This window comes from Drosophila rhopaloa, unplaced genomic scaffold, assembly GCF_018152115.1.
Source record: "Drosophila rhopaloa isolate 14029-0021.01 unplaced genomic scaffold, ASM1815211v1 contig_3, whole genome shotgun sequence".
In the NCBI taxonomy this organism is placed as follows: domain Eukaryota; kingdom Metazoa; phylum Arthropoda; class Insecta; order Diptera; family Drosophilidae; genus Drosophila; species Drosophila rhopaloa.
Genome location: NW_025335123.1, coordinates 10599563 through 10620718, shown reverse-complemented (window position 1 = coordinate 10620718; position 21156 = coordinate 10599563). Strand labels below are relative to the sequence as shown.

The 21156-nt window shown below is 39.9% G+C and overlaps 3 protein-coding genes across 8 annotated transcripts; all 3 read left to right on the top strand.

The window, feature by feature from the left end:
- The first annotated feature begins 25 nt into the window (after nucleotides 1–25).
- On the top strand, nucleotides 26–8909 carry LOC108048741 (NCK-interacting protein with SH3 domain). Of its 5 annotated transcripts, none has more exons than XM_017129589.2 (10): nucleotides 26–90; nucleotides 950–1493; nucleotides 3248–3528; nucleotides 3589–3738; nucleotides 3804–5018; nucleotides 5287–5484; nucleotides 5549–5657; nucleotides 5718–5927; nucleotides 6072–6244; nucleotides 6307–8909. In XM_017129589.2, the coding sequence occupies exons 2-10, from the start codon at nucleotides 1490–1492 to the stop codon at nucleotides 6496–6498; spliced, it is 2532 nt and encodes an 843-aa protein (XP_016985078.1). In that variant the 5' UTR covers nucleotides 26–90; nucleotides 950–1489; the 3' UTR covers nucleotides 6499–8909. The 5 variants fall into 5 exon arrangements, with proteins under 5 accessions (XP_016985078.1, XP_016985096.1, XP_016985070.1 ...); XM_017129607.2 differs by having other exon boundaries at nucleotides 37–243; nucleotides 950–1475; XM_017129581.2 differs by having other exon boundaries at nucleotides 37–243.
- A 414-nt stretch (nucleotides 8910–9323) lies between these two features.
- LOC108048807 (ubiquitin-conjugating enzyme E2 H) lies at nucleotides 9324–15906 on the top strand. Of its 2 annotated transcripts, none has more exons than XM_017129702.2 (2): nucleotides 9324–9652; nucleotides 13844–15906. In XM_017129702.2, exon 2 carries the CDS (start codon nucleotides 14112–14114, stop codon nucleotides 14661–14663), a length of 552 nt encoding a protein of 183 aa, XP_016985191.1. In that variant the 5' UTR covers nucleotides 9324–9652; nucleotides 13844–14111; the 3' UTR covers nucleotides 14664–15906. The 2 variants fall into 2 exon arrangements, with proteins under 2 accessions (XP_016985191.1, XP_016985200.1); XM_017129711.2 differs by lacking the exon at nucleotides 9324–9652 and adding an exon at nucleotides 11451–11580.
- A 1783-nt stretch (nucleotides 15907–17689) lies between these two features.
- LOC108048083 (EF-hand calcium-binding domain-containing protein 1) lies at nucleotides 17690–19938 on the top strand. The gene is made up of 5 exons (XM_017128562.1): nucleotides 17690–17837; nucleotides 18740–19094; nucleotides 19151–19274; nucleotides 19339–19698; nucleotides 19778–19938. The coding sequence occupies exons 1-5, from the start codon at nucleotides 17690–17692 to the stop codon at nucleotides 19895–19897; spliced, it is 1107 nt and encodes a 368-aa protein (XP_016984051.1). The 3' UTR covers nucleotides 19898–19938.
- Nucleotides 19939–21156: the final 1218 nt, after the last annotated feature.

The following is a 21156-nucleotide window of genomic DNA, read 5'->3' as shown; positions in this document are numbered from 1 at the left end:
CTATGGTATAAAAAAACAACGCAACAAAAAGGGGAAACAAAAACAAGTGATTGGATAATGTTTATTTGTTGATCGCGCCGCTTTAACTTGGTAAAAAGTGTACGGCCAGTTAATGTGGCTTTAATGTTTTTAATTGGGGTTGTCTTATTATTAAAACCGGGTTGAGAAATAATATAAACAAACTCGAGTCACCGTTAAACCTTGTGCGCGTGTGTGAGCATTTACTTGCGGCTTTTTTTCTGGGTGTGTAATAGTGTAAATTGGTTGTTGTTGCGACCGCATACATAGCTTTGCAACAACAATTTATCGCTCATCCTTTCCGCCCAATCCTTTTACAGTGCTATCTCAAAATAGTGAACACTCGCTCGTTAATGAAAACTTTAAATAAGTGGGATCCAGTTACAGTACGATCTTTGCAAACTGAACTAGCAATTAAGTTAAATTTTCGTAGAAAAAAATAAAAACAAATATCGTTGAAATTAAAGGCAATTAAAGGCATTGAAATTTGTGAAAGGCATTTTTTGAAAATTTGGAAAAAAAACCTAGATTGAAATCGGATACTAATTTGGAATCGGATGTCTGTAAGAAAGATACATATGTGCTCAGAAGAGGGGTTTTGACTCTGCATAGGAATTATTCGACTAAAAACCCGTATATCTGAAATTGCTAAAAAATACTATATAATTTGATTTCCTTTTTTCCGATAGTTCCTAAGGGAGCTACATGACATAAAAGGCCGATCTGACACGTTCCGACCTATTGCAAAGTTTCATCCAAATAGCTTTAAAACTGAGGGACTAGTTTGCTTAGAAACGGACAGACGGACGGAAGCTCTATATTATATATCCTTATTATTAATAATGTGGACAATATAAATATTTGTTGGACCTGCGCTTTTCAAACTTATATGTAAAGTTATAATAAAGATATTTTGTTTTATTCGTTACAGTACTTTTTGTTTTTATATTGTTCACTTAATCGAGTGAGGACTGTGTGTCTGCCCCTTTTTTCGCATCCATTCCCCTCACTGGCCGGCGACAGATAGACAGAGTAGAAAAGGAGACACAAACAAGTGCATCGCATTTGGCGAGAGCAGCAGCATCATCATCATCATCGCATCTTGCAACGAAATTAATCAAGTGAATTTGCATTTACTCGCACTTGCTTTCTCATTCGCGCGCTGCGTCCAAAGGGAACAACAACAAGTGATGGCGCAGCGGAACTAACTGTCGCCCAAAAAGGACATCGGCACAAAGGAGAAGAGCAGGAAAAGGAAACACGCCCATTGGCAGGACAAAAAAAGCTGGCGACTTATTATACATAGTACATACTCGTACATATGCAAACGTCCTTGGCTTGTGGACGTCAGCAGCGGAAGTGTAGGAGGCAGCAGGACGAAGGATAGGTGACGTTTGACAACAGGAACAACAAACAACAATAACAACAACAAACGAGAAACGCAATTACTGTAAAAGGTGCGCCCAAAAAGATGGGTAAGTGAGCGGGTATATTCTCTTCACCTCCTTTTTTTGTCCTGTCCCCATTGTCGCAATTTCCATACATTACTTCCGCTTTCGATGTGTCTGTGTGTCCAGAGATGCATTTAGCAGTCCAGCAGGTGCATTTCACAAGTTCCGAAATCCTTAGTCCTCGACAAACGGAACCTTTCAGTTCCGGAATCGCTGTGAATTGTGACAGAAAGTGTAGTTTTTAGGTAATAAAAATATTTCAAATAGTGCTAATCATTTGGTAATACTTAAAGTGTATTAGATCTACACCAATATCTAACAAATTTTCATGTTACAATTTTTTATCTACCCAAATATGTGTCTTCCGTATGATATTTTTTTAATTTGTTGCATGTATTCCATTTAATTTAACTCTACATTCTGAATAGCTTTCTCATAACTTTTTTAATAAATCCTTTTAGTTTTGAAACCACAAATGTATTTCGAAATCTAAAAAACCTAGCACCTTTATATTATAAAAAATATTATTTTGAATTATTTATTAAATAAATACTTTTTAATACTATATCTTTTCTTAAAGTTTTTTTTGGAAAAACCTTTGAACCGTTTCGCTCTCATTAGTTTAAACGTTAAACTTTAGAGCTATACACATGTAAAGCAAATGAAACTTAAAATCAGTCAATTTTGAGAATAAAATAGTATTTAATTATTGATTAATAATTTTGATTAACTGAAACAACAATTTTGTATTACTTGTAATACTGCTATTGGGAGCATTATTCACTAGCTAATTTATGAACCAGTTCGTTCAAGGATATCAATATCCTAAGAGAGAGGGAAATGCGCGCGCGTGGAGAGAGATTGAGCTTTAGTGGGCGGGGCAGTGGAGGGGGCGAGTGTTTTGAAACGGATTTGTTCGTGTTGAGATTTTAACTCACAGCAACAACAAAAAATACACCGAAAGAAGAGCTGATATCTTAAAGTATTTTTAGTATTCGTTTGGACCATATACAAATTTTAAATATTTATGATATTTTTTAACATTATATTTAATATATCGAAATAATATTTTTTATGCTGAAGCAGAAAATCCTGAATCTCGGTTCTTTGTTACTATAGGCCTTAAAAAATAATACGAATTGTCGCCAACAAATGAATAATGCATTTCTTTTGGACATTATTTTTATATGAAACCAATGAATGGTAAAATATTTTGTTGAGATTTCAAATTAGCTTTTCCATGTTTTTTTTTTTTGGTGCAGTGAAGAGAGCGGAAAGCGCAGAAGCCACGTGGCTCTCTCGGGCGTGTTTGTGTTTGTGGGGAAAACAATGTAAGCTGAAAAGGATCAAAAGCGCAAGGCGTTGTTGCAGGACCAAAGAGCAGCGCACAAAGCAAAACGGGAAAGGCAGGAAAGGAAGAGCGTGCGAGCGCAAGTGAAATATGAAAATTGCATTTTCCTTTTCCTGTGTGGGGGCGCTCTATTAAAAATTCCAGGAGCGGGAGTGTCCTGCTTTGCGACTGTGTGTAAGTCCTGCGGAATTCTGCAGTGCAGCGCGGAGTCCTTCTAAAAAAGAAAAAAATATAAGAGGAAAAGGGAATACCCGTCGGCAGTCCGCAGTTTGGCCCTCGGCAGTGAACTCAAATTTTTTTTTAGCGGAAAACTGCAGCTAAAACCGAGAGTCGTTGTGTGGTTTGTGTGAGTGCCGACGCCCTCAACCAAAAATTGTTCAATTTTTCAACTATAAATAAGTCCCTGCTTTTCGTTGAAAAATTCCAGCGACAGCAGAGGTAGCAGCAGCAGTAGGAGGAGGAGCAGGTGGCCCCAGTGGAGGAACTGGAGGAGGAGCCAGTGACATCGGTTTAGGCATCGGCATCGGCATCGAGATGCTCAAGGCGCTGTACGACTTCCAGGCGGTCTATCCCAAGACCATCAGCTTCGATGAGGGCGAGTACTTCATCCTGTACCAGACCTCCGCCCGCCAGCGAAATTGGTGGCAGGTGGTCAGCATGAAGGGCAACATTGGATTCGTGCCCTCCAATTACGTAATAAAGATTAAGGTGGGCACCACACGATAGGGAGAGCGCTCAGGGGACCTACTTACCTTCGAATTTCTACAGGTGGAGCACGACTTCCTCATCAGCTTTCTTAACTCCTCGATAGAATCGCTGGAGAAGTGCACGGATCACGAGATCAATGGCATCATGTCCAAGGACGAACTGCTTGACAGGCTTCGGGAGAAGAAGCACACCATGGAGCGACTCTATGCGGTAGGTGCATCCTAATCCCTTAGCCACTTAACCACTTTGCTAACTCTGAAACCCACCCTTTGCAGGAGAGCTCGGAGCGTGATGGCGACTCCTCGTTGTCCTACTCGCACAGCTACAGTGACAAGGGCAGCCACCGGCACTCGCATCCCCATCCCACCCAGTCCCAGACGCAGCTCCACTCCCAGCACAGACAGCACAGTCCGCCGCCCAGCGGCAGTGGTGGCTCCCAGCGCCTGGACATGAGCAAGAAGAGCATGTCCAGTCCGGCGGTGGGCTCCTCTTGCGCCCTGCCCCAAACTCAGGGCATGATCGAGTCGCCCAGCATGGGCAGCATGCAGTTCCAGGGCAGCAGCTGCACCATCCAGACGCCGCAGCAGCAACAGCCACTCCCGGCACCGCCAGCACCGGCTCCCTCGTCATCGCCCTCGCCAGCTCCAGCCACACCCACTGCATCGGCCGCATCATCGAGCAAATCAGCCGCTGGCGGGGATGTGGCGCAGGATAATAGCATCACTTCAGAGCCCTCGGAGACGACGACGACCACTACGACGACCAGCGAGGATGTGGTCACCACTTATAAAGAGACCAGCCAGATGAGCACCAGCCAGCAGCACAAGCCTCCGAACGGCAGCACTGCCTCTGCATCTATATCCGCATCCGCCTCGGCCTCGGCGTTGCGCAGCAGTGCCGGCAATGGCAATGGCAACGGCAACGGGAGCACGGCCGGCATGCACCAGGAGCTGCAGCAGGAGGAGGTGGACAGTGCGCCGGACAAGTCCGACGACGCCAGCGCCGTACCGAGCGACGATGGATGCCAGGCCAATGGGGACAGTGCGGACAATAGCCAGGCGCTCGACAGCATCGATAGTCCGTCGCATCGGCAGCGGGGCCTGAGTCTGGGCAGGATCGAGGAGGGAGCCACTGGAGGCGGTCAGCTGAAGGTAGAGTCCTCGGATGTCTATCAGATTGTGGACGCCCTCCGCCGAAACACAAACCTCAGTTTCGACCTGTCCTGCGAGGCGTTGCGCGTGGTGCTGACCAGCCTGGAGCAGCTCTACAACGGAGCCATCAATCCGTATCTGGAGGCGGTGGCTGTTCACGTCACTGGGAAGGTGGCCACGCCCAAGGAGCTGCTAGGCATCACGCACGACGCCAAGCGGCTGCAGTACCTCTTCGCCCAGCTGGCCGACTGCAAGAACGATACCGAGCAGCGCACCTGGATGCTCTACGAGGACGAGGAGGACATCATTCAGTTCCTCGAGGAGCTCATCGAGATTCTGGTGGGTTGAGTTTTAATTATTTATTTATTCCACCTGCCAGAGGGCACTAAATCAACCCTTTAATGTTGCTAAAAAGTGGGCAATGTGTTAATATAAATCCTTTAAATGCCACTTAATTCTAAATTTTTTATGGGTTTAGCACTAATAATTAATACCTATAATTGTAAATACATTGATTTTTATATTATCAAAAACAGGTACACTGTAATACATTTAAACTTAAAACTATGAGAAATTGTTAATTACACACTTTTCTTGTGCTTTACAGATCAATGCTGATGAGAGCATTTGCTGCTACGAGATGTCCTGCGATCAGTATCAGATGTTCATCAACCTGGTGCAATACTACCAGATGGAGACGCGCTGGTCCATCAAGCGACTGCTGCTCAAGACGTTCACGGCCGCCTGCCACCTGGACTATATCATTGTGGACATATTGCTGACCTCGGTGCTGCCACTGGAGATTGTAAGCAGGGGAACGGGGACCTTGAACATTCCCAACAATGACCTACAAATATTTCCACATCCAGGTCGAGGACATGAAAACGCACTTCTCCAATCTGGAGCGATTCAAACAGCTGGTCAAGATGCTAACCATCATCTTCTCACTTGGGCAGCCCATGCCGGTCAACCATCAAGGTGAATTTATAACAATTGTTTAGCAAATTATTGTTCTTTAATGCGTAGAGTTTCCGACAGACTATTTGGGAGTCCATTTTGCTAGTTTTCTGCTGGAAATCGTCGAGGGCAATAATCCGGAGCTATTGGTGGATATGGTTATTGCCTTAATATTGGCCTTCAATCAGCAATTCAGCGAACACACCTTTAATGTCATCATCGAGGGCATGCAGAACCTGCCCTCCGCCAAGGTATTCACGGAGAAGCTGCTGCTCTTGCTCAATCGAGAGGGTGAGTTGGCCAGCAACGAAATTGTAAAAATCAACCTATTACCCATTAATTAAAAAAAAATATTATTTTTGTTCATAAAAAATTTTGCCGCTAATTATAGCTTTATATATAATTAATACTTTATATTTAAATAACTTTTACCAGATGATCCCACACGCTTGCTAAAGCACCCCAACGAGCACATGAACACGGTGCTGCGAATGTTCATCGACATATTCAGCCATCCGGATACGGCGGGCATGTTCTATACGAACGACATCAAGGTGCTGATCGATATAGTGGTTCGACAGTTGTCCGATTTGGATGCCGGCAGTTCGGTAAGCTCGTAGACGCTTATGATTGTCCATATTTTTACTATCTACACATTCCTACATTCCAGACGCGACCCTGCTATTTGGAGCTGTGTCGACGCATCCTGCGCAACACGAACTACCAGGAGCACCAGCACCGCAAGCACGACCTCATGAAAATCTTCACGCGCATCTTTTGCGAGGAGACCGAGTGCAGTGCCTCCGATCAGCAGTTGGTGCGGGAAATAGCCAACGAGTTCCCGCAGCTGTTCAAGGCCTAAGGCCATAAACCAAAATAACCAAAAATCCAAACCAAATCACAGAGGGAAACCAAAATTGTAAAGCGTTGCTAGTGAGGCGAGCTGTTGAAAGCGAGCCAACCGTAAAATCTTAAATTATTTAAAATTTGATCAGTGAATTGTTATGCATTTGTTTAGCGTCTCGGTCTCGGATAGCCCTCAGAACTCAGAATGCATTTCGATCTATTCCGGATCGAAAGTGAACAGACACGCGACTCTACATATATCTTATGAACATAGTCTGTAAGCAGGACAAATGTACTAGTTGCATGTGGAGTAGATGCAACCTCATAGAGATACCCAGTAGCGATGATATCTGCTAATCCATAAACATTTAGACGAAGAATGAAAGAAAGCTATAGTCATAGCCTAATACTAAATTATCCCCAATTTAGGATGATTTCACTCATTTAGAATTTAGCCAGAGACAATTTTAGCCAGAAACAGAAACAGAGTCAGAGAACAGCCTCACTTTTAAATTTTTATAGTTATAGTGGCCAATTTATTTGGAATTCAAAATTTTGACAAAGCAAAACAAAAGAGGGGAAGAAGTATAAAATATTTATAGCCTAATTATACACCTATAATGAAAATATACATTCATGACAAATGCGAATGAAACGTTAATTGCAATCTATAAGTAAACAATTGATATATTAACGATGTATGACAAAGTATTTGCAGCTAGCAAAATCCAAATCGATTCGAATGTAACGAGCATATAATGTTAAATTTGTTTATATAATCTATGGGGAGGAGAACTAAGCCGAACAGGAAATCATTGACAATTGTTAAAGCTCAAATACATATTAATTGGAAGCTAAGGAGGCTGGAAGTTTAGAAAGAAAACTCTGCAGAAAGCATTGAAAGTAACAACACCCATTTACATTTCTCCCTCACTAAAAGACACACACAGTGGCGTATGCATTAAGGGGCTTAAAAATACGTTTTATTTAATTGTTAAATTTGTGATTAAATATTTTTTTTTTAATATGGGGGCCTATGCTCTGTGTACGCCACTCTTTCTCTATATCTCTCTCACTATTTCTCAAGCTAAATAACAAAACGAAGATTCCAGCAGGTACTTTGGAAAAAACCCATACTTTAAATTGTATTTATTTTTGGAAGGTAAATTAAATTAATTATTTTCGAAGGTTTTTCATTTTACCTTATTTTTAAAGAGTTACTTTGTAGTTATAGGGTATTGGGTAGTTATTTTATAAGGTTGTTTTTTTTGCATAAATATTATATTTTTTTCTCAGAAAAGGGAAAGTGTTTTACTCTCCCTGCCAACTTCTTATTTGCTTCCAAGATCTGCTGGAACTTGTTATATCTATCTCTATATAAACACATAAACCCATCTACAAACACACATAGTTTTAGACAAATTTCATTGGCATTTATTTGTTATTGTTACGTCACAGTTACCAAACTCAAAAACTTAATGAAAAACTACAACGAAATTTATATGAAAAGTAAAAAACAAAAAGAAATAACGTTTTAACTCAGATTAGTAGATGACCTTAGGGTGGAAAACACATTGGATTATTATTTTCGATTTGATTTTGTTACCATAAAAATATATTAGTAAATCCTGCTATCATTCCAATTTAATAAAAGCCAATTTTATCAAAGAAGCAATAAACTATATAAGTTATTACTCACGCCAGTTAACAAAAAATGGCTTTGGAGACACTGCCTGTAGTATAGGAAGGGATTTCAATATTGCATTAACCTGGATACTAGTTAATGTAATTAAAAAATTTGTGGATTTCGTAATAATTTCTAATGTGATTTCCGCCTTTAATTATTGCCAATCATTTTGATTTTTAAGTTTGAAAGGTCCTTCTTGTTACATTTTTTAAGCAATCAATTTAAATCAAAACGCGTGAGCATGATATTAAAACATTCATATATTCAAAATTTCCCGTTGGATCTTAAGTTAAAACTGAGTATTTGATAAGCTGCTGATGCATGAACGAATTTAATTTGCCAAGTTTCATAATGAATAGGGATATTTACAACCAGTTATAAACGAAACTAAATCAGAAACTAAAACCAATATTAACCACAAATTGTACCTTTCGATTTTGAATTTAATTAACACTTCGATAACTGCAAAATTAATGAGGCAATAAAGTGCACGAAGCTGCAATGAGAACAATTAATGTTTAAAAGTACTACGTTAACAAAATCATACACGTTTTACGTCAAGCAAATAGAGCTAATTTAAAAGATTGTTAACCTCTCATTTTTTAACACGAAACAGAGATCCTAAAAACAGAAACCAAACAAATTACAAGTTTTAATAAACGCATTCAAAATGTAACGAAACGAAATTGCAATTGTAAGAAACTAAAATAATAAATAAAAAAAATTCAAGCATAATTTAATTGTCTATGTTTATAAATCCTTGAATATAAATCCTTGCCAATGCTGCCAATTCCGAATATTATTGAGGTTCAAGTCGAAGTATTATATAAAGGGCACCAGCATTGAATCGAAACTGAGTATTTACTTGTTTTCAACAATACATTTTTGTATATATCTTACAAAATCAACCTTTTTTAGAATCAAGCATGTTTTAATACAGATCGAACGGTTATTTATACTGTGATTGTAAAACAAACAGAAAATTTGTAATTTTTATATGGGTAGCATAGTTTTCCTTCATGGTTCAAAACATCACTAAGTCCCTATCAAGGTTGTCAACCAGTTGGGTTAAGCTAGGTATTTTTAAAAGAACGATATTTTTTAACGGTTGAAGGGGCACGGTCCCACTATTCGCGGGGGAGGAATGGAAGAAGTAATTTTAGTGTATTTTTGGTTTAATTGATAATGGTATTTCAACCGTCAGGCCTTGGTCACATTACCAACCGATTTTCCTGCAAACAGTTTTTTCCGGAAAACAAAACAAAAATAATTAATAAATGCTTAGATCGCGGTGATTTAACAGCAATGTGGAGAAGTATCGAAGAGTAAAAATCGAAGGCGGCCGCCAGCCAACAACAAAAACACCACCTACGAGCAACAATAACAACATCGGCAACAGCCGCAGCAACAACAATACAAATAAAACGGGAGTCTACTGCAAATATACACACACCAAGAGAAATTAAAATAAAAAAGCGAAAAGGTAAAGAATATACAGTGGGTGTGCGTATGTATGTATAATTGTTTGATGAAAAATAGAATTACTGCATTTTATATATGTATCACGGATAATTGCAAGTGTGTGTATGTGAGAATGCAGCAACAACAACAACAATGACAGCTTGACCCCCGCACAGCTGTGAATGTTTTCTATCTCCATTCCGCTCCCGCAGCCCCAAAGTCTTTCTCCTTTGTCTTTATCTCTGCTTCTAATTTCGCATGCTTGCTTTAAATCAAAAGCAATCTTGCAATTGTTATTTACCTCTATTTTCAATAATTCACCGTAAGTTAGGTTGAAAGCCCTAAGCTAAGTATGTATGCACATATGTATGTATGTGTGGGGAGCTCTTTAACTCCCGTTAAGTGCAATTTTTTCTTTGTTGTGCTATTGCCATCCCTTTTGCACACCACCCTATACCCCACCTACCCGAAAACTACGCACTTTGCTTTTGGCCTGCTTATTGCGTTGTGTTTTCGCTTCACCCTCTTCCTCTCCGTTTTGCGTTTTAAAAGTCTTATCAGCACGTTTAATTAAATGTGTGCTCCAAAGTAATAAATAAATTACATTTAAAACAGAAACAATTTACTACCTTTTGTTGCCCCTCTCCCACAGTCCCACTCACACATGCAGTCAATGACCCAACTCGCCTGTGTATGTGTGGGGGAGGCTGCTAAAACACAAATGCAAAATTTTCAAAGATGTCTTCCTAATTTGTGACTTCATTTTTGAAACCCTTCGTTAAACCGTTGCATTTGACCTCGTTAATTCTCCTCCTTCAATTGGTTTTGGCATACATTGTATGTACATACATATGCATGTGTACGTTTTGTTGCTAGGCTCCACAACATACTCACGAGTGTGCAATTTTGAAGGGCATCGCCACTTCGGCTTTTTTAGCCTCTCTTTGCCCTCCTTCCCCTTCATCATATTTCCCATTTCCTTCTCTAGCTCTATGTTGTTTTTGTGGCTTTGCTTTGCTTTTGCTGCATTTTACAGCTGTCGCTGTCCTTGATTATAGCTTTTCTTTTCTTTGCTTTGCTTTGCTTTGCTTTGGGGCTCTCTTTTCGTCTAATTTGTTGTTGCGCATCGCTTTGTTATTATGATTTTTCTTTGAAGGGGACAAACTACACAGAAGGTAAAACTTATATGACCAAATAAAATATTTTTGATTTGTAAAAAAAAGAACTTAGTTTTTAAATTAAAAATATTTTTTTTACTTTTGACGGTATGCTTTTAGATACACACCTTTATAGTCAATTTCTAATACCTAGTCTATACCTAAAAATTAAAAATAATGAAGTTCCTTGCCTAAGTTTCTCCTAAAACTATACGAAATCTATTTTAATTAAATACACCCAGAATTGTATGGACTTTTAATCAGAATTCGGTTGAAATAGATTTTTGGAGCATTGTATTTTGAAACCGGAAATCTGATTAATAAATGCAAAAATACGATTTTATATTATTGACGGTATTCTTTTAATATATTTTAATAATCAACTTTAAAGAGAAAATTAAGAAATTATAAAAAGCTTATTTTCATTCATTTATTATTGTTTAATTGTTTTTTATTGATTAATGAACTACTGTTTCTTTTTTTCCTGTGTACTGCTCTTTCCACCTCCACCCTCTTCCAATTCACCCCCACTCTCTCTTTTGCGCTTGCTCTCCTGATTGTCGCTCTCTGCTTCTCTGCTTTATGCTCGTGATGCTCATGAGCTCCAACGTGCGCTGCTTTCTGCTTTCTGCTTTGGGGGCTCGAAACTCTGTTGCCAGTTAATTTTCAGTAACTAGTTGAAGTAGACAACAAAACGAGCGAAAACGAAAACACACACATATGCAGATATTTGTGCATAAGGGAGAAGGAGCGCCAACAACAATATCATATAAAACCACAACATTAGTTGCAAGTAAATAACGAAGTCAACAAAAAACATATTTGTAGTAAACAAGTTAAAGATTTAATTATTGATAAGCGTGTGTGTGTATGATATATATGTGTTTATTTTAAAGTTTTCAAGAAATTCTTCAGGTTTGAATGGCGATTCAAAATCTAAGGCGTTCATATGTCAATATAGTGAGGGACCCCTTAAAGCAATAACAACAAAAGATTTAATAATTGATAGGCGTGTGTGTGTATGATATATACATGTGTTTATTTTAATGTTTTCAAAAAATTCTTGAGGTTCCAATGCCGATTCAAAATCTAAGTTCAAACATATGTCAATATAGAGAGGGACCCCTTAAAAAAATAACAACAAAAGCTTTAAATTGCAGCTGACTCTTTTTTTTTTTTTTTTTGATAGTTGTTGATTGTTGTTTGGTGATCTTCCATGTGGACGCATTACACACACATTTGCACTTACAAGTCTTACACAAAAGCAATGCAAATAACAACAACAAAAATGCACACTATGCACTATTACTTCGCTTATTGCGTACAGTGAAGCCACAACAACAACAACAATTCTCCTACACACAGAAATCGAAAGAGAATTTCACAATTTGTTAAACTAACGAAGCCAAACCGTGGCAGAAAGACAGAAACGGAAAGACTTTTGATGTGGGGTTGCCAAAAAGAGAAAGGGAGAGGGGGGAGTCAGCCAACACACACACACCAACACAAGTACAAGAGAGTGGAGAGCCAGTAACAGCAGAATTAGCTCATCCCAAAGAGTGGAAGAGTGATGGAGAGAGGAGCCCCAAAGAACGGGGACAGAAGTCAGTTGGCACAGTGGGGTACATCACAAAATCTATAAAAAGTTATTACATTTCAAGTTATATATATATATAATTGGTAAATGCAATATTAAATGAATATATTCGTTAAATGTCTTTACCCTTAGAATGAAAAACCATTTTACCTTCTGAAGTTTTATTTCGAACCATAAATACATGTACAAATTCAAAATCGTAGGATCAAAACATTCAAATTTTGTATGCGACATCATTTTATTGAATCTTTTGTAACAGTTATGGGAAACCCTGCAGCAAGCAATTTATATTTCTTCGATAAGGGAATATTAATATTAATATTAATGTTTGAAAGTGTAAATTTAATTTAGTTATAAAAGCTTATTTTGCCTGACTAGTTGTGTTTCCACTGTACATTTGTTGATTTAAAGATTATGGTGGGGCTTTGCTCTCTTTCTCTCTCTCTCTCTCTCTATCTCTCTCTCGCTCTTTCTGTGACTTTCGAGCAACAACATTAAACAGCTGAGCTTGTTTGAAAACAACAGCCACCCAACCAGCCAACTGCCCTCCAACACCCCTCTCACTGAAGAGAAATGGAATTGAAATTGAAACGAAATCGCAAAAGAGAGAGATAGAGCTTGACGGTATCCCGAAAGTATGCAGTATAAATCTGCTGAGCAAATCCGTTTCGAAGGACAACGAATTTTGCAAATGGCAATGACGTATTAGAGAGCGAGCGAGAGAGAGATATACAGCAGGAGTGGGTGGACTTGGGCGACGACGTCACAGATTGCTGACATAGTTTCCTCATTTAGGCCAAGTAAGCATGTGCATGCTATGTATGTATGTGTTTGTGCAAAAGCAAGAGATTCGCTGGTGACCTACATAACCATGAATATAAATATATATACTGCATATAGATAACTCAGAAGGTAGCTCGACCTCCTCCAGATCATATCGCCTGCTTGGGCCCCACAGTCCCACTTGGATGAGTCGAACTTTTGGCGGTCAAATTTACCTGTGATTAAAAATTAAAAAGATAAATTAGTTCAATTTTATCAAGTGTAAGACAGACTAAATTTATTTGTAAATGTACTAAATATCCCGTTTAAAATCCCAATTTGAAGGAAACAAGTCAACACTACAGATTATTTTTCCACTTATGCTTTTCAATTTAAAACCATATGTTATATGTTGTTTAAAATTGTAGTAATTTTTCCATTATTTGTAATTATTTTAAACCTTACTTTTAGTTACAAAGCAGAGATCGGCTTTGAAGTTAGTTATAGTTTTAAAGTTCCACCACAATATAAGTAATTATTGCCAATAAGTAGCAATTTTTCTTAAAAATAATAAATTAATAAGATTATGAAGTGTATATCGGGTAGATAGCACGTCTTTTGGATGTCAACCAGTACTAAGTGTCCTCACCTAAATGCAATTTGTGCTCATCCTTGTGTCCATTTGTTCTACTTTCAGGCAGCTCCCGTTTTGCTGTGGACGGTGCTAGAGAGAGTTGACGAATGCGGAGCAGTTCGAGGCAGGAGTAGGAGCATCAGAAGTGCCACCGGAAGCGGAAAGCGGAAGCAACACAATAGCAATATATACGGAACAACAAGCCAACAAACAAAATCACCGCCTTAGCCTTAGTAAAAGACAACGAGGAGAAGACCTCTCCAAAGCGATTCAAATCAAACCAAACCATCAAAATCAAAAGCCAGACAACCCTAATCCCAAAACAAACAAAATGTCCTCGCCCAGTGCCGGAAAACGACGCATGGACAACGATGTGATCAAGCTGATCGAATCGAAGCACGAGGTGACGATCCTAGGAGGCCTCAATGAGTTCCACGTCAAGTTCTTCGGCCCAACGGAGACACCCTACGAGGGCGGCGTGTGGAAGGTGCGCGTCTACCTGCCCGACAACTATCCCTTCAAATCACCGAGCATCGGTTTTGTGAACAAAATCTACCATCCGAATATAGACGAGTCCTCCGGAACAGTGTGTCTGGATGTGATCAATCAGGCCTGGACGGCGCTGTACGATCTATCCAACATTTTCGAATCGTTCTTGCCGCAGCTGCTCACATATCCCAATCCGGTCGATCCACTCAATCGGGATGCGGCCGCCTTGTACCTGCACGAGCCGGAGGAGTACCATCGCAAGGTGGCCGACTATGTGCAGCGGTATGCCACCGAGGATGCGCTGCGGGCGGCGCAGCAGGAGCGGGAGAGCAGCGACAGTGAGTCGAGCATGTCCGACTACAGTGAGGATGAGGCCAGGGACATGGAGTTATAATATCGGTTGGACCGCCAGCCTACGGAACTACCGCTAACACTTACACTGACAACAGCCTAATACAAATGCTTCGAGACCCCATTTTCCCATATCCCGACACTTTTCCTAAGACAAAAACAAGCAAACACACACACAATTTCCTCATACCCCTCAGTTGGCGACGGAACAACAAGCAACAATATATATATATATATATATATATAATTGATAAATGATAATTGGATTTTAAGATAGAAAGTGATTCGATGATGGCGTGTGATGATCTGCGCACACACGCACATACATATAAATATATACATACAATATATATATACACTAATGTAAGCAGCAAGAAAAACAAGATTTGAAAACTCTTAGTTTAGCCATCAGTAGCTGATAACAAAAAAGGATTGGAGAAAAGATCGTAACAGATATATAGACCACAACAAAAACGGAACGGAGGAGAACAAAATGGAAACAGAAACAAAATGGAAAACATAAATCGATAAAATACAGATTAAACAGATAACAGAGATAAAAGCATAGATGCAAACGCAATTTAAATGGTTAAAGTAAGTGCACATGCAATACGAAATATGACATGAAATTGCTTTTGGCCTTGATCTGGAATTAAACAGACGTCAATGCCCGTTCTTTAGAGTTTAGCAACGGAGTAACAAGTTGATAGAAAACGTATCGTAAACACAAGTACCACCATCAAACAAAAGTTTTTGGAAAACCCTCACCACATAAATACCACACGATGATAGCCCAATTCAAAGGAAGCCTCAGTTACTGCTTAGATCGATTTGCGAAATTAGTGTTTTGTTCTCCCCCAGCTTTATATGTTTTTTGTTTTCTTTATTTGTGAACGTGTTTTTATAGGATTTATCATTGTCTGCATATATATACATTATATATTTACAAATTTTAAACTGCAGAATATCATTTGACTAAGCAGCATTGTCCCTGCCCAAAAAAAAGTGAATAACGATCGAAACTAAATAGAACTAAAGTAGAAAACCAAGACAAATCCTAGTGGAAGCGTTTGGAGATGATTGCGTGGAACAGACAAAATAAACGTTGCAGTTCTTTTTCTTGTTAATTAATATTATTGTACGGTTATTATGTAATGTTTTAAAATAGGATTCGAATTGATCGTGTAATTAAATGCAATAATTCTTATGTCTAACTTATGCCACCCGTGTTTAAACCAAAACCAACTGTTTTTTTTTATTACAATACATTTTGCTTTTACACCACATTTTCTTGATTATTTGTTCTATTTCTTTGTCTCTCTCTCTCTTTCGCTCTTAAAATTGTTAATCAAATTTTAGGAATGGAGGTCACTTGATGGGATGGATTTGGAGGGTACATTTTAGAGGGATCTTAAGTGAAATCAAATGAAAGTGCAGATATTTAGACATTACCGATCTACTGTACTATGTACTAACACTATAACAATACTTACGCCTAAGTCTAACATCAGAATTAAGGAATATTCTGATAGTTGTATATAAGTTACACCACACACACACACACACACCTATATATGCCTATATCTATCAGGACACACAATGATTAATATATGCCTATATCTATCATGACACACAATGATTAAAACGTAATTCAAGCAATCGAAGTCGGACGGATTTAAATACCATGGACGAAGGCGGAAAAAATGAGTAAAAAATAGTAAACGCAAAAAAAGAAAAAAAAAAACAAAAAAAAACATGTTGTTACAAACAAGTGAAATCTAACAAATAAAAAAATGGAAACGAAAGAAAAGAAAGCTACGCCCGTTTCTTGGCCTTGTTTTGTCAATAGTTTGGTTATTTTTTGCCTGGTACCACCCTAATAAATCCATGGGGTTACTTGGCTCCTTACCTAGACCAACTGACAATTGCCTGGGGATTGTCAACGCCTTGGAAACTGGTGGAAAGTGGCACGTTTGTTGATTTCCTCATCGCTCTTTTTTTCTTTGTTTTGGCCCAAGGGCCGAGGGACACGGTTTAACGCTCCTGCGTGGAGTTAATCGGGCAATCAAAACAACAACAAGAGCAGCAACAACAACAACAATTGCACCCAGGAGCCAGAAACCAGGAAAACATGGGTATCTACTTTAAAGATCTATAAAAAAAAAAACAACAACACTCCGTGTGTCCGCCTGTGTGTGTGTGTGTGTATCTGTATCTTGTGTGGAGTCGTAATTACTCCTGGCGTTTCGAACATTTCCATAGCATACTTTGCAGCACCCCCATGAAAGTGCACCAAGTTGCAAAATAGTTGAGCTCCAGTTGTGTTCGGTTGGCATTGCAGGCTAAGTTCCATTTTGGGGCCAAAGGAGGAGTTTCTCCAAAAAGTCGAATGCACTCGGGCAGAGGCCATTAAATAGTTCTTTATCCAGAGTCACGTCGGACTGTTACGTAATGCCAGTTACATTGCGTTTGCTTGGCAAGCCATTCATTTTCAATTGCCTTGTGGGTGGCATTGCATCGATTTAAAGGTATCCTGTAATGCTTATAAAACCATGGAGAACTATTATTAAAAATCATAAGAAAAATGTCGTTATTTTATCTATTAAAATTGGATTTTAAAGTGGCATATATACCTCTTATGGTCCTCTTATCGGTTTATTTGCATAGAGATTTTGTTTTTTTTTATCTCATATTATTTAAACTTTGAAAAAATTGTTGATAAATTGTATGTCCTGTTATTATTGATCGAAACTCTTTGCTACAGAAAATATAACATTTCATGGTCTGGAACTATTAAGCTAGCTTAATACGCAGATGGTTTTTAGTGACATCGATCCAATATCCTATTATTATTTGAAATCGAATATTACTAAATTTGTGCAGTCTTAATGCTATTAATATTAATATTGCAGCTATTATTACTTAGCCTGATATAGTCCGTGTCCAAGCTGGAGTAGATCCCTATGTTTGGCTTCCCAATTGCGACTGAACCACTTGGATAGCAGTTCGAGGGATTGGCCAAAAAACATGCACGACCATGTCCTCTGTCATACATATGTAATTGGGGGTATGGGTATACGGGAACAGGAAGTTGCATTTTTAGGTCTGAAGCGCAGGGTGCAACCCGTTGATGTTGATGGACTGCCAGGTCCAAACATGTTTGATTTATTCGCTCTATCGGCGTGGTCGAGCGTGGGTGGCGACCCCATCCTCGTTCGTGTGGCAACCGGGCAACCGATATCAACAAATTACACGGAACCGTATGCCGTACATAGGGACGAGTCTAGACTGCACAGACGGTTCTCGAGGGCCAAAAACCTAAAGCCCACAGCCAAAGCCCAACACGCATCCCCCTTCCCGAGTGGAGCAAATGGAAATGCTAATAAAATTATAGTGCCTAGGGCGGAGACGGTCATAAACAGACAGATGGATAGACAGGCCCCTATGCTCCTCTACTTATATGGGTAATCACAAGATAATAACATTTTTCTCAACGGCAGCACGACACAACAAAATAAAACAATACGGAGGAGGAGTGCAGTATAGGCGCAGATTGAAATCAAAGTGAACACAAAAGTAAATGAATGCACTCGAAGAAACCGGCAAGTTAAATAGCACTTTCGGCATCACAAAAAAAGGTACCCTAAGGGCCAACTATAATTGCTCTTGGGACGAAAATAATAGTTCGATCGTTAGGAATTTTGGTATGCGAATTTAAAAATCAAGGATGTTGACTATAGATCATAAAACTTCTTCTTTTATACTTTGCTTTAGGCAGAGCAATCCAATCCCCTCACATGTTAGTCCTTTTCTATTGGTTTCTCCCAGTGCATTTGAATCGAAATAGCCGACTGAAACAATTTATGGGCAGAATGTGAACGCTATTACCCATTTCAATGGGCCATGAATGGGGATTTGGATGGGGCGCATTTGCATTTCAGGCCTTTTGTTTGCTCTGTTCCACATACATACTTGAAGGGCTTTTCTGGCTAAGCTGGGGGAGGAGTGGGGCCGGGGGGTCAGGGGTGAGCGTGTCGACTTTGACACATAAAGTAGCAAGCCAGCACAAAGACAGACACACGCACCCATGTAACTTAACTGGCAATTTTTGGTTTTCAGGCAAGGCGGGCGCCGGCAAGGGTCGTTCGCCAACACCGACACCCAATCGCGATGGTGGGGTAACGGCAACGGGTGGAGTTGGGGGTGGTGCTGGTGCTGGTGCAGCGGCACCCACAGCAACTGGAGGCAACACTGGCGTCGGCAGATCCACACTACATGCCAACAAAACGATACTGAAAACGGTATCCGTGTTCCTTGCCAGCGGCAAGCGCAACTCGAGCAACCAACAGTCGAAGGCCGCCGCGGCTGCTTTGCAGAACAAACGGCAACAGCGGCAACGGAGGATGGATGAGCTGAGCGGCAAAGTGAATCCCAAGCTGCTGGACAGCCTGCGCAAGAAGACGCGCTTCACCAAGTGAGTACAAAGTGAGTGAGGCATCGAACTTTACTTATCACATGGCGCCCGAGCAGGGACGAACTGGATGCCTTGTGCCGGATCTATCGCAAACTGGTCTCCAATTGTCAGTATGCGGCCAAAACCCTGGCCTCCAGCTCCTCGAGTGCAGCAATTGCCAAGCCACATGCCGCTGTGGAGGTAAATAGTTTGGCTCCTGTTTAAGTTCCAGAGTGTTAACCCATTCCCTCCCTTCACACCATAGGGCATCGACCGCATTGTTTTCCGGGAGCTGTTGCACAGCACCTTCGACATCGTCACCGAGGAAATCCTAATGGAGCGCATCTTCTGCAGCTGGGACAAGGCCCATGAGGGATTGCCCCTTCGTCTCGAGGGCTGGCTAATTGGTCTATCCACTTTTCTACGCGGCACGCCGGCGGAACGGGCCGCCTTTTGTTTTCGGGTTTACGACCTGAACACTGATGGCTTCATAACCAAGGACGAAATGTTCACGCTGCTGAGGAACTGCCTGATAAAACAGCCACAGGACGAAGATCCCGACGAGGGCGTCAAAGATCTTGTGGAGATTGTGCTCAAGAAGTTCGACCTGGACAAAGATGGCAAGGTGGGTAACGAGAAGCTAAGCTGCAAGCCCCACTGAGATATTTGTGGGAATAGTAGTGAGATGATTGCATTGATTGCAGGTATCCCTGGAGGACTTCATGGGCACCGTCACAGCCGAACCGTTGTTAATCGAGGCCTTTGGTCAGTGTCTTCCCACGGACAGCGCCGTAGTTTCCTTCTTCTCTACACTGCAAGTGTGATCTGCATCTGCTTCCTGATATCTTCGAAATTGTTAAAGCTATTAATTAAAGCCTATTAAATATAATAAAGTAACACGTTTATTTAATGTAAGGGAGCATAATGAAAACATTATGAAATGATGTTTGGAAAACTTTTACTGATCAATGTGGGCTTAAAATATGGTAAATAGATATGCTAACAAGTGGAATTATATTAAATTTTAAGTAAACGTTGAATTAGCTGAAAATCGAAGACTATAACTAATAGAATAGTAACATAAAGCCAAAGATTATAATACTGCAACAATACATAATAAGTGTTAATTATAGTAACAGAATATACAACTAAGGAGCGTAACGTAGACAGACGTGAAGCGAGTTCGAGTTCTGAACACTGTTACGACTAATAGCAGTCGATAGTTAACTGAGGTGACCCCGACCCACGACAGGGTTGCGTGGATCATTCCGGGGATGGAAGCAGTGCTACTTGGGAGCTTTAGATGAACCGCCAAGGCGTCATATTTATGCAAGCGTCAAGTGAAACAATAAGCCAGTCAACCGGTCCGGTAATGCGAGCAATTTTATTCGATTAGCCAGCCGCATCCACAACTACATATGTTACTTGTGTATAAAAGTATAGCCGCATAGATACACACGCCGACTAGCGAATTGTCACGAATCTTGTTTATCTATTGAATGCATTCATGCAACGCCCATAGCTTGTTCTATTCGGAATTGTTTTGTTTCATTGGGTTGCGCTTTAACCCCCCTCCCCCCCCCCCCACTGTGTCTGGGAAGTGGAAGGTGGACCAGATCGGCGGAGAACCGGAATGAGTGCAACATACTATAACTATACGGTGACCAAGTACGAGTGTCCGGATCTTCCTTGCTACTCTTGGCGAACAAGTCAACAGATTAACCAAATTGTTATTAAAATATATTACAAAGGTAATAAACGGGTTCTAATCGATTTAAGATATTCTTACTTTATATTTTGCAGTACAAGTACAAAATGAATTCTAAATTTTTAGAAACTACTTGTATATCTAATAGCTTAGTACCTAAATATATTCTGGTTTCTTTATTATTTCTAGATCTTACTTTTATTTTTTGTTAATATCATAGTAATTATTAAATATACGTTGAAACCCTAATTAAATAATATTAACCCTCAATTTAATAGGGCGTTGAAAAACAGGCTAATCTCCATGATTAATGAATGTATAACCTGTATAACCAAGTCCGTTGAATAGCAATTACAATTTTTTTTTAAATAATTA

Excerpts from the sequence above, each read along its gene's own strand:
- LOC108048083 (XM_017128562.1), top strand. The coding sequence starts at position 17,690 with ATGGGTATACGGGAACAGGAAGTTGCATTTTTAGGTCTGAAGCGCAGG. Across the intron at positions 17,838-18,739 it reads TGGCGACCCCATCCTCGTTC|GCAAGGCGGGCGCCGGCAAG; the intron begins GTGTGGCAACCG and ends TTTGGTTTTCAG. Across the intron at positions 19,095-19,150 it reads AAGAAGACGCGCTTCACCAA|GGACGAACTGGATGCCTTGT; the intron begins GTGAGTACAAAG and ends GCGCCCGAGCAG.
- LOC108048741 (XM_017129589.2), top strand. Across the intron at positions 5,019-5,286 it reads AGGAGCTCATCGAGATTCTG|ATCAATGCTGATGAGAGCAT; the intron begins GTGGGTTGAGTT and ends TGTGCTTTACAG. Across the intron at positions 6,245-6,306 it reads ATTTGGATGCCGGCAGTTCG|ACGCGACCCTGCTATTTGGA; the intron begins GTAAGCTCGTAG and ends CCTACATTCCAG.
- LOC108048807 (XM_017129702.2), top strand. The coding sequence starts at position 14,112 with ATGTCCTCGCCCAGTGCCGGAAAACGACGCATGGACAACGATGTGATC.